The sequence below is a fragment of the Trichogramma pretiosum genome, unplaced genomic scaffold (genome assembly GCF_000599845.2).
Source record: "Trichogramma pretiosum strain Unisexual culture from Peru unplaced genomic scaffold, Tpre_2.0 scaffold10, whole genome shotgun sequence".
NCBI classification, from domain to species: Eukaryota; Metazoa; Arthropoda; class Insecta; order Hymenoptera; family Trichogrammatidae; genus Trichogramma; species Trichogramma pretiosum.
Window position 1 is genome coordinate 226,247 of NW_019641652.1, and position 11,997 is coordinate 238,243.

The 11,997-nt window shown below is 45.7% G+C and overlaps 1 protein-coding gene across 1 annotated transcript; it reads left to right on the plus strand.

The window, feature by feature from the left end:
* The first annotated feature begins 7,172 nt into the window (after nt 1–7,172).
* On the plus strand, nt 7,173–9,328 carry LOC106648566 (glucose dehydrogenase [FAD, quinone]-like). The gene is made up of 3 exons (XM_014365524.2): nt 7,173–7,470; nt 7,550–7,861; nt 7,928–9,328. Exons 1-3 carry the CDS (start codon nt 7,228–7,230, stop codon nt 9,194–9,196), a joined length of 1,824 nt encoding a protein of 607 aa, XP_014221010.1. The 5' UTR covers nt 7,173–7,227; the 3' UTR covers nt 9,197–9,328.
* The last annotated feature ends 2,669 nt before the right edge of the window (nt 9,329–11,997 follow it).

An 11,997-nucleotide genomic window follows, 5' to 3' on the forward strand; every position in this document is an offset into this window, starting at 1 on the left:
CACGATGATGAATTTTTTAATTCTTGCTTGGAAGCTGCGAGCCTGTGAGCCGCGTTGGAAATTTTCTTTGGCTGATTTTCATTAAAATTCTGTAGATTTTTCGTGTCGTTCGAATGATTAAATTGTACAGATAATAAATGTATTTATTTGCTTAGATTTTAAGTTTCATGTGTTTTTGTGTTATTTCAATTTTATTATCAAGCAAAAAAATGTTACACAGAAAATTCACGTCTAGTTGCTATACCTTTTGAAAAGTATTAAATACGAGTTTAGCTGTATTCAAGCACTCGATGTCGAAAAAAAAAATACGATCGTCAATAAAAAGTCCGTACAGCCGAGTTGACAATTAGACTAATCGAAGAAAAATTAATTCGAATCATTAATAGCGAATTATTAAAATTAAAAATTAAGATGTTTTAGGTTAATATCAGTTAATTTGATTGATCATTATAATTATTCAAATACACCCCTCCCCCCTGCTCGGAATTGATCTAATAAAGTCGCTCTGACAATTAAGTCACCCGTATTGCGAATTAGCGCGAGTTTTTCGTTGTCAACACGACTCGTTTACGTATGAATTTTCTTCTACTTGTATTGCTCGTATACACTCACAGCTTCTGGCACAAATAATTATTCGTATTATTCGGGTATAGTCAGTACACGTCACGGCGCCTTAGTGTAAACAAAGAAAGATCGAGTCGATTTTATTTAGCTATAATTTTTAGCTATCTATAATTTAGCTATTTATTTCCGCGCAAAATCGCAAAATATAAATTTATATTTTAGTCGATTTTGCTTATCGTGTGTGCATAAAAAACAAAAACCACTGACAGTCCAAAGCCATGTATCGCCAAAACAATGAGAAATTAGAAAGATTGAGGAACTCGTGCCGGTGTGTCGATTTGGGGAACGTTGAACAGAGACAAGGTCTTCTCGATGAATTCGATGCCTCGATCGAAGCTTGGCCGGGCCTACTGCCGATCGATCTCCGAGACTATTTTAGGCCCGAACAAATTGAGTGTCTTCTCTTGGAGTCCATGGGTTACTGGGCCGAGGGCCAAAAATATAATCTAATCGAGCGATTCGTCAGCTTCGTGGCTCGATGCGGCTACAGGGACAACTACGATGCCGACGTCGATGTGCGTCGTACCACACCTTTGCATCGCTTGGCCAGGCAGACTACCAACCACAACTGGGGCGTGGTGGCCCATTGGCTCTTCAAGATCTACGACAGATTCGACGTCAATTACACGGACGAGTCGGGCCGGACGCATTTCCACGTGGCCTGCGAACACGGCCTGGAAGACGTCGTGCGGAAATTCCTCGAGCTCGGCCTGAATCCCAACTGCCTCGTGCCGGAGACGGGAGACTCTCCGCTGCACCTGGCCGTGTCTCGATGCCACCCGATCGTCGCGCGGATACTGCTGAGACGCGGCGCCGTGCCGAATCTCGTCAACGTTCAGGGATCGACGCCTCTGGACCTGATGTGCCGGAAGACGAACGAGGACGAGGCCGCCATGTTTCTGCAGGTATTCTACGACAACAGCGAGGCGTTTCGTCAGACGATCAACAATCCGAACGAGAGGGGCGAGAGGCCGCTGGAGGTGGCTGTGTCTCAACGTCGCCTCATCTTGGCCCGGGCTCTGCTGACGTCGGGTGCCGATCCCAACGCCTACAACGCCAGTGGACTGACGCCTCTGCACGAGATTTGCCAGAGGGACGACAGCAGCTTTTTCGAGTCAGAAATTGATATGATTAATCGTGTCCGTAACGAGATGAGCCATCGTGAGCTTTTGTCAATTACTGAGCTTAACCAGTTGGTTAGCAAGAGACCTTGGTACTTGGGGTTGGAACTGCTACTGAGCCACGGCGCTGATCCAAATCAATTCAGCCGCGATCATCGGGGAGGGACAGCCCTGCACATCATCTGCCAGAGAAAGCACGACGAAGGATTGGTGAAGACATTGTTGCTGATCAACGACGTGGTCGGTCGGGGGCCGGTGCTGCTCGATGCCCTGGACACCCCCCATCGTCGGACACCGCTGCAGCTGGCCATAATGAATGTCCAGCCGGACACGGTCGAGGCACTCTTGGCACGTGGCGCCGATCTTGCCAAGTTCGTTTTCCCCGAGAAATACTTCTCCACGATGCCGGTGCCGGAGCTGAACGAGGACAAATTGCGTCTGGCGTCCGGCCTGCTGGCCTGCCTCGAGCTCCTTGCGAAGAAAGGATACCATCTGACCCCGAGACACACCCTGACGGTCGCGAAATTATTGCTTAGATGCGAATTCTTGGATCGATCGGCGAATGTTCAATGGTTGACGAAGAAAGCAATTGATAAATATTGTGTTGCTAAAACAAAATTTGAAGATGAATGTAAAATTCTCGTTGAAGTAACGCAAAAACTAATGATAAGGCCAGGCTTGTCGTTCTTCAATCTGATGCGACGGCCCGACCAGGCAAGGGTCACCGCAACGGAGTGCTACGAATTGACGCGCAGGAATGCGATTCTGCTGTGGCTGAGAGGAGTCGATCTACGTTACGATCTGCTCACGATCCCTCGCCTGGGCCAGATAATGGCGAGGGAATTTTGCCGCCGATGGAGAGCGACCCTCGCGCGGCCCAAGTCTGATGAATTTTTTAATTCTTGCTTGAGAGCTGTGAGCATGTGAGCTGCTATTCCGACGGCAATATATAAGGCGCGTTGGAAGTAGTTTTTGATGTCTGATATTTATTAAAATTTTGTAGACTTTTCGTGTCGTTCGAATGATTAAATTGTACTGATAATAAATGCATTTATTTGCTTGGATTTTAAGTTTTATGTGTTTCTGGTTTAATTTTATTTTATTTACCAAAAACAAGTCTCCTGTCATCGGTCAACTATATTGAAGAGAAAAAAAAAGTGCTGTATTCGAGCACTCGATGTCGAGTCGCAAAAAAAAAAACATGATCATCAATAAAAATTCCGTACAGCCAAATTAAAAATTAGACTTATTACAATTATTGAACTTATTAATATTGTATAGGTTGATATCATTTAATTTGATTGATCATTATAATTATTCAAATACACCCCTCCCCCTGCTCGGAATCGATTTAATAAAGTCGTTCTGAAAATTAAGTCACCTCTAACGTGAGTCAGCGCGAGTTTTTCGCTGTCCACACGACACGTTTACACGTGAATTTTCTTCTACTTGTACAGCTCGTAAACACTCACAGCTTCTGGCACAAATTAGATCGTATTATTTGTTTATTGAGTCAGTACACGTTACGACGCCTCAGTGTAGACAGAGAGAAATCGCGTCGATCTTATTTAGCTATAAAATAATAATTTAGCTATATCGATTCCCACGCTCCAAATTGTGAATATTTTTATATTCATCCGACTCCATCTTCTTTTGTAAACGAATAGAAAAATGGCTCAAGACAACCAAAAACGTTTGAACGAAATGGAGAGATTATTGGAAAATTGGGCTTCGCTGCGGTGGGCCATAATCAATTTCTAGCCGGACACGGTCGAGGCACTCTTGGCAAGCGACTCCCATCTGACCGGCTTCGTTTTTCCCGCGGCACACGTCGTTGCGGCAACGGTGTTGACGCTGAGCGAGCTGAAGAGATTGCTCATGGATTCCGGCTTGCTGGCCTGCATCGAAGTCCTCAAAAAGAAAGGATACGAGATGGCCCCGAGCGACGCCCGGAGGATAGCGAGATTATTCCTAAGGTGCGGATTCTTGGATCGATCGGCGAATGTTCAATTATTGAGGTCGAAAGTAATTTCCCGACTTCGCGAGGCCACGTGGGCTCACCGCAACGGATTGCTACGATTTTGTAGACAGGAATGAGATTCTGCCGTGGCTAAAAGAAGTCGTTAGGCGGTACGAACTGATCTTTGCCGCTCGCTTGGGCCAGATAATGGCGAGGGAATTTTGCCGCCGATGGAGAAGGATCCTCGCTGGGGTCGAGGATGATCAATTTTTTAATTCTTGCTTGGAAGCTGTGAGCCTGTGAGCCGCATTGAAAATTTTCTTTGGCTGATTTTTATTAAAATCCCGTCGACCTTTCTTGTCGTTCGAATGCGATTAAATGGTGCAGATAATAAATGCATTCATTTGCTTGGATTTTAAGTTTCATGTGTTTTTGTGTTATTTCAATTTTATTACGAAGCAAAAAAAAGTTACACTGAAAATTCACGTCTCGTTCCTATACCTTTTGAAAAGGATTAAAGAGGAGTTCAGCTGTATTCGAGCACTCGATGTCGAAAAAGAAAATACGATCGTCGAATCGTACGAAAAATTCCGTACGGCCAAGTTGAAAATTAGACTAATCGAAGAAAAATTAATTCGAATCGGTAATAGCAAGTTGTAAAAATTGAAAGTAAAAATATTTCAGGTTTAAATCAATTAATTTGATTCATCATCAAATTTAATTAAATGCCCTTCCCCCCTGCACTGAATGAAAGTCGCGCCCAAAAATTTCCGGCGTGGATCAATAGCCGTCAAACGAGACTCGTATGCCTCTCATCTGTGCCGACTGCCGATGTACAAATTTTTTGTCTGATAGTCAAAACTATGAATCAATATTATAGATTTACTCAACTTTTTTAGATGTTATTTTTGACTTAATAGATGTTTCAACCGTGCTTCACGCGCGTCAATTTTTTTATTGTAACGATAGAAAGAGGGGGGAGGGACGTCATATTTTAGTGCGGACTCTTGTATTCATGTACGTATATATATGGCCGATTCTCTGTGAAATCGAATGGCCAAAAAAATTTTTTTTCTGCAAATATGAAAAACTTGCTGTTCCCGATGTCAGAAATGTCCCCAAATTTTATTAGAATTTTTGGGACCATCTATCACTCTTTTTCAGGGGCCCGAAGTTGGCCATTTTAGGGTTTTTTTGAAATTCATGAAAAATCACAAATATTAAAATAATTCCTGGATTAAAGTAGAATGATTCAAAAGTAAAAGTGCCCAGCAACTTTTTTGTTGGAAATTGTCCAAATTTTCAGAAAAAAAATATGCCAAAGTGATTGGAACAATCTAGGTAAGTGTAAAGCAAAAAAACTGCCAAAGGGACATAAATGATGAAATCTAATCGAGTTCGAACCGGACTTTCATTTCCTAAACTATGTAAAAAGCTTCCCAAAGATGTCAACTACTGCCTGATAAAGTTTTGTAATGGGTCTTAAAGTTTAACGCAATGTAGACAACAATGTGTGGCGAAAAACATGCAAAAAAGGTCAAAAATAGGCCCAAAATGCCTAAAATCACCAAAAACAGCCATTTTCAGCCCTTTTTTGCATGTTTTTCGCCACACATTGTTGTCTACATTGCGTTAAACTTTAAGACCCATTACAAAACTTTATCAGGCATTAGTTGACATCTTTGGGAAGCTTTTTACATAGTTTAGGAAATGAAAGTCCGGTTCGAACTCGAGTAGATTTCTTGTTTTATGTTTTTTTTTTAGTTTTTTTGCTTTACATTTACCTAGATTGTTCCAATCACTTTGGCATATTTTTTTTCTGAAAATTTGGACAATTTCCAACAAAAAAGTTGCTGGGCACTTTTACTTTTGAATCATTCTACTTTAATCCAGGAATTATTTTAATATTTGTGATTTTTCATGAATTTCAAAAAAACCCTAAAATGGCCAACTTCGGGACCCTGAAAAAGAGTGATATATGGTCCCAAAAATTCTAATAAAATTTGGGGACATTTCTGACATCGGGAACAGCAAGTTTTTCATATTTGCAGAAAAAAAATTTTTTTGGCCATTCGATTTCACAGAGAATCGGCCATATACATAGCCATTGGTTCAACATTGTCAGCGTCAAGGTGCGCCCCTTAACTGCCGCAACCACGCTCAATCTTACGCTACGATTGTTGCCTGGCTCGCTCGCTCGCGCGCTCGTCAATTTATTGCGAGCTGAAAGCTGCTACTTCGGGCTGAATCAGCGTCGCTCTGTACACCGATGAGCTGCTGCTGCTGCTGCTGCTAAACATTCGCTCCATTCCATTCGGTGTGCAGAGATCTATCTTCGTCGTGTTTCTCTCTACCTACCTTGTCGCAGAGAGAGATAGAGACAGAGAGAGCATTGCTTGTTAATTAGGAGTAGTATAACGCCTAGATTGACTGCCGACACGCACACACAAGTGTGTATCATGCTTCGGGGCTCGTAGGTACGATTTGTCCCGGGTAGATATCGCCTCGCGCTAATTATCGTGTCGAGTTGCATCTCTTCGTATTTTATCGAGGTTTAAATAAATAAATCGACGATTATAAACAAAAATCAGTTGACAGCAGTTGAGAAAGGTAAATATCGCTAAAAAGTGCACGTTTGATCGATCTCGACAACGACTGAGCCACACAAATGAATTTCCGGATAAAACACGAGAGCCCAATAAGTATTGAATTACTTTAATTTTTTATAAACGACTTTGAGACATCCTGAAATATTTAAGAAGTAAAGCCATACTTTGGCAACGAATTGGCAGCGGTTTTTATCTCAGCACGTTGTTTATATAAAACCAGCCCGGCGTCCTATGATACAAATTTATAAAGTCTACCCGACAGCACATGCCCTTTTGCGTGTTAAAACATCGACTTCGCGATCTCTAATCGAACTCGGTTGGATGCGAATCACGCGCCAGCAGCAGCAGCGTACAGGCAGTAAAAGATTCGCCGATGTAAAACTATCAGAAACATGTATGCAATATACTCCGTACGTGCTCCAGAGCCTTTCATACATAGGTATAGGTATATAAAATTTCAGGGTGTTTTTTGGATGAAATGCAACGCAAAGCAACGCACCAATCGCCAGAGATAAGATAGTATAATAATTATTATACCTTTGATGCCGCACTGACTCTCGGGGACTTTTTTTTTTTGCTATATTTATTTATTTTTCTTATGCGGCACTGCTGGCGCAGTACGTTCGTACATACACGCGGGTATGTCACGCGCGCGCGGCAATAGCCCGCGTTGTTCTCCTTATTTGTGCAGGCCTGCTTGCGCGCGCGTTTTAATTAATGTTTAATTAATGTGCCACATGAGTAACGAGTGCAGTATACGGTGAGTCTTTTTTTTTTTTAATTCTTATTTTTAACTCGCACAAGGTGTTTTCCTCGTTTTGTTTTTTGTTCTCTCGCTGCTGCCGGTGCTGCAGCACAGTCATTCGTCGAGCAGCGAGCTCGGCGCTTTCATATCCATCGTAATCGTGCAATCATGGCCTGGTCGACCAATGCCCTGCACGACGGTACCTGCTTTCAGAACAATTTCATAACCACATGCCAGCCGGCGTTTTTGACCTTTCTGACGATCGTCACCCAGTGGATGGGCCGCTCGGACGACGATAAATTTCGCAAAGATGTGATCGAGGACGACGAGGTGTTCGATTTCATCGTCGTCGGGGCTGGAAGCGCGGGCTCGGTCGTGGCGAATCGCCTCAGTGAGATCAAACGATGGAAGGTAAAGTAAACAAAAAAAAAATGTCGAATCGAAGCTAGAGCTCAAAAAGTTGAAATAACCTTTGATTTTCTCGCTGTAGATACTGTTGCTGGAAGCCGGCGACGAGGAGCCGATTCTGGCCACGGTGCCGGGCTTCGTCGGTCTGCTGCCCAACAGCAGCATCGACTACAACTACGCGTTCCAGTCTGAGCCCGCCGTCTGCGAGAACAATCCGACCTCGTGCATACAGCCGAGGGGCCGAGTGATGGGCGGCACGAGCGTGCTCAACGGCATGGCCTACGTGCGCGGCAACGAGCACGACTACGACAGCTGGGCCCGAAGATACGGCAACGAAGGCTGGAGCTGGCGAGACGTGCTGCCCTACTTTAAAAAGTCCGAGAACTTGAGACGAGTGAGTAAATATGCGTACGTTCGTCGAATATTTTTCGACCGCAATTTTGTTGTTGTATTTTCGCAGCTGGTGCCGAACGCGAGACGAGAGCATCACGGCCAGGGTGGCTACCTGAACATCGAGGTCGACCGCGCGGATCGCAACATCGACACGATAATCGACGCGTGGAGGGAGGCCGGCTACAAGGAGGTGGATTACAATTCCGGCAAGCAGGTGGGCATCGCGCGGCTCCAGTACAACACGCGGAACGGCGTGCGCCAGAGCTCCAACGTGGCCTTCATCCGGCCGATTCGCGGCCGCCGACGCAATCTCAAGATCCTGACCCGAGCCCGAGCGACCCGAGTCATCGTGGATCCGAGTTTGAAGCGGGCCCGAGGCGTCGAGTACGTCGCGGAAGAGTCGAGGAAGAGGAGGGTTTACGCCCGCAAGGAGGTGATCCTGTCGGCGGGCACCATCGACTCGGCCAGGCTGCTGATGCTGTCGGGCATCGGACCCAGCGAGGAGCTGCGCAAATTCGGCATCCCGCTGCTGGCGAATCTGCCGGTCGGTCGTAATCTGCAGGAGCACATCACGGCCAGCGCCATCAGTCTGACTCGGGTGGAGCCGCGAGCCTCCTTCGAGCTGGTCGACGACAAGGTGGCCTCGGCCCGCCAATGGCTGCGAAGCCACTCGGGGCCCTTCGCCCCGTCGGGCTTGTGGGGCGTCACGGCGTTCCTGCAGACGGCGCACGAGACGAGGCCCGGCCTGCCCGACGTCCAGGTGTTCTTCGTCACGGGCGTCAACGACCAGCCCCGCACCGGCAACCTATCCAGCTACATAGCCATGGCCTACTACGATCTGCTGGCCGTGAGTCCGTCGATCGCGTCGCCCCGCAGTCGCGGCTGGCTGCGGCTCAACGAGACCGATCCCGTCCGGGGCAAGCCGCTCATCTACCCCAACTTCTTCTCGGATCCGCGAGATCTCGCGGTGCTTGCGGAGGGCCTGCGCGCCTCGCTCGCCTTCACCGGGACCAAGAGGTTCCGGGCGAGCGGGTTCGTCGTCGAGAGGACACCGGCGCCGCTGTGCGCGCCCGAGCCCTTCGGCACGCAGGAGTACTTCGAGTGCGTCGCGCGCCGATACTACAAGCCGCTGCACCACGTCGCGGGCACCTGTCGAATGGGCCCGAGCTCGGACCCCGAGGCTGTGGTCGATCCCAGATTGAGGGTCCACGGCGTCGGCGGTCTGAGGGTCGCCGACGCTAGCATAATACCGAAGCTGCCGCGCGGCAACACCAACGCCCAGGCGATCATGATCGGGGAAAAGGCCAGCGACATGATAAAGCAGGATTGGTCGTGAGACAGTAAACACGCGTGTATATAGAAGAGGAAGAAGGATAATTTCAAGTACATGAACGGACGGGTATTACGAGATGTACTATGTATGTGTGTGTACGCAGAGATAGTAAAATTTCACGAGCTGATTCGGGCAGGAGGGAAGACTTCATCGATGCTGTACTACATAGATATATATCAAGATTAAACTCATTGTATATGACATTTTATGATCTTACTTAGAAGTTGATGCTCCTTTGTCCATGTTTACTGCCATGTTATATAACTCTTCCTTTTCCTCCTGCTCGTCCGTAAGATCCTGCAAAAAGAAAGAGAAAAAGTTTTTTTCATTTTAAATGTCATTTCCCAGGCCTTCAATCTTGCTTCTCCCAAAGCTTTTCATTTTATTATTATTATTTTTTTTTTTAGGTCGAACATATAGTAAGGGTAATATATCTCATTCGGGGCGCGCCTTGACGCGTATCACGGCCCTGCGCCGTTGTGCATTTGACAGCTGCTTTGTGCGCGCGAGCGAAACGTAATGAATGTACTACCATATACGATGTAAGCTCATCGTAACGCAGCTTCGAATCCGCGAGGATAATAATACGATGCGTATAATGCGCGACTTACTTTACGCAAGCGAGCCTTTAAAAGCTTTTAGTCCAGCCGAGCTCGAATGGTTTTTTTCCCGCGCGGCCGCGAGAATCTGCGGATGACGTACAAATTGCGTACATGTAACCATGTAAAATATCTTTTCTACTGAGAGATTCATTGTAAAATTTTTATTCGCTCGTTACGTCATTTCGGTATGGCCGTTCCGATAATAACGAGCGAATAGGATGCACTGCGGGCCGACGAAATGCCACTTTGTGATAGAAAAAAGGAGCTGCTGAGCAAGAGAGGCCAACAAGACAAATATATAAAAAGATACGCGCGGCACACACAATACTTGGCAAACGACACGAAGCGACGCGCGCGTTTTTTTTCTACGAATTCCCACTAAGTAGAGGAAAGAAAAAGTGGGATGCCCTCGTTTTACTTTATTTTTATTTTTTTTTTTGCACCAAGGAAGCGTTAAACGAACCGTACATACCTTATACTCTCCCGTCTCTCCTTGCATAAAGAAAAAAAGAGGAAGAGAGAGAAGGTGCATCGAGTTTTCGGTGTAGCTATTTTTTTACTTCGGTATATCTATCTCTCTCGTCTCTCTCTCAAGAGAGACTCTGGCTCGGTGAAGCGTGAAAAATATTCCGTTGAATCTACTCGACTTTAGCTAGTCGTTAAGGAGCTGTAGGGGCCGCCGCCGCGCTCAGAGGCAGGCGTTATGCGTTGCGTTGCTACTGCTGCTGCAGGCAGTAAACTTTGAGTAGTGTACTAGTAGCAGCAGCAGGGCAGTAAAAATGGGAAAACGCGTGCGCTCGCTCGCAAGCTCATTATGTATCGGCGCGCTCGCAAGCTCTACCCCCATTAGTTTCCATTAGAGTGGAAAACTACTACTATGCTAAAAATACGCGCGATTCTTCACGCTGGTCCGGGCGCGATTTTTCAAATAACAACGACGTCTGCTGCCCCGTGCACGGGGAAGGTAAATACTGCTCTTCCTTTTTTTAAAGAGAAACGTCTTTAGTCGCGTTAGGTATGAGGGGTAAAACTGTGAAAACCGAGCGTACGTACGGGCGAGCGCTGACCGCCGTGATAATCGTAGGAATATAGACTCTATATAGATAGGGATCCTTTTATTCGCTTGAATTTCCATTTTGGACTTTAGTACGTTTGTTTTGACGTAAAACTTCTGTACGCGCTAAAATCTTGTTCAGTGATGCTGTCAATTTTGCATCACTTTTTCAAGCTTAAAAAATAACCTACTTGGGACACTCAGCGACACCGTAAGTGAACAGGAAACTTTATGTTTATTGTTGAACCGAAACTAAAGGATTCTGTCAATGCTCCAATGATTAAAATTTTTTCCAAAATGCATTATCGATGAGATGATAGCTAAATAGAAGAGAATTATGATCTTGTGATTATCAATGGAAAAATTGAACCTCATTTTTTTAAAAATATATTCATTTATTTGATGAAGCAACATCGTACATAGAAAAAATGATTGCAAACATGATTATTGTTGCGAGCTTCGACCCGCAGCCGCCAAACAAATGTTATACAAATCCTTGTTCTTCAGCTTCTTAATGACAATTTCACAGCACTCGGTGGGCAGTCGGTAATGTATCAATTGCATAAAAGGATCCAGGGCCCAATCGCGGAAAAATTTCGTCAATACTTTCTCACACAGGCGCGAATAACAAGCCTCCATAGACTTGCGGGGAATCTTACGCAATTTGTACGAGTTTGTGAACCTTAAGTAGTCCATATAAGTGCGTTTTTTTGCCATCTCTTTGAATAATCCATCGACTAAATCATCGACATCCTGACTCGTCGAAAAATCCCTACTTTCGTACAATCCGTACTTGTCGAAAAATCCCATGAGCTTCAGGGCGTCGTCTCGGTTCATTATGTAGCCTCTTGCCTCGAGCAATTCGACGATGACCAGTAGGCCCGTCGCAGCAGTCAGTTTAGTTAGAGAACAATCTCCTCCAAGATTATTGTTAACCTGACGATTGTTGTCCCAGTATCTATCAGAGTCACTCGGGGTCGGAAAAACGAAGCCGGACACGTTAGCGCAATGACTCAGCAGACTCTTGACGGCCATCGGCAAACAACTCGCCACGGCCCATTCCAGCGCTGTTCGGCCCAACTTGTCATCTCGAGTGTCGATCCCCACCGTCTGCTGCCTTTCTTCGTTTGTACTTAAAAATATCCTAA

What these genes read in the sequence shown, in the direction of transcription:
- LOC106648566 (XM_014365524.2), top strand. Translation starts at nt 7,228, where the DNA reads ATGGCCTGGTCGACCAATGCCCTGCACGACGGTACCTGCTTTCAGAAC. An exon ending in GTGAGATCAAACGATGGAAG is followed by an intron (nt 7,471 to 7,549) that starts GTAAAGTAAACA and finishes TTCTCGCTGTAG; the next exon opens with ATACTGTTGCTGGAAGCCGG. An exon ending in AGTCCGAGAACTTGAGACGA is followed by an intron (nt 7,862 to 7,927) that starts GTGAGTAAATAT and finishes GTATTTTCGCAG; the next exon opens with CTGGTGCCGAACGCGAGACG.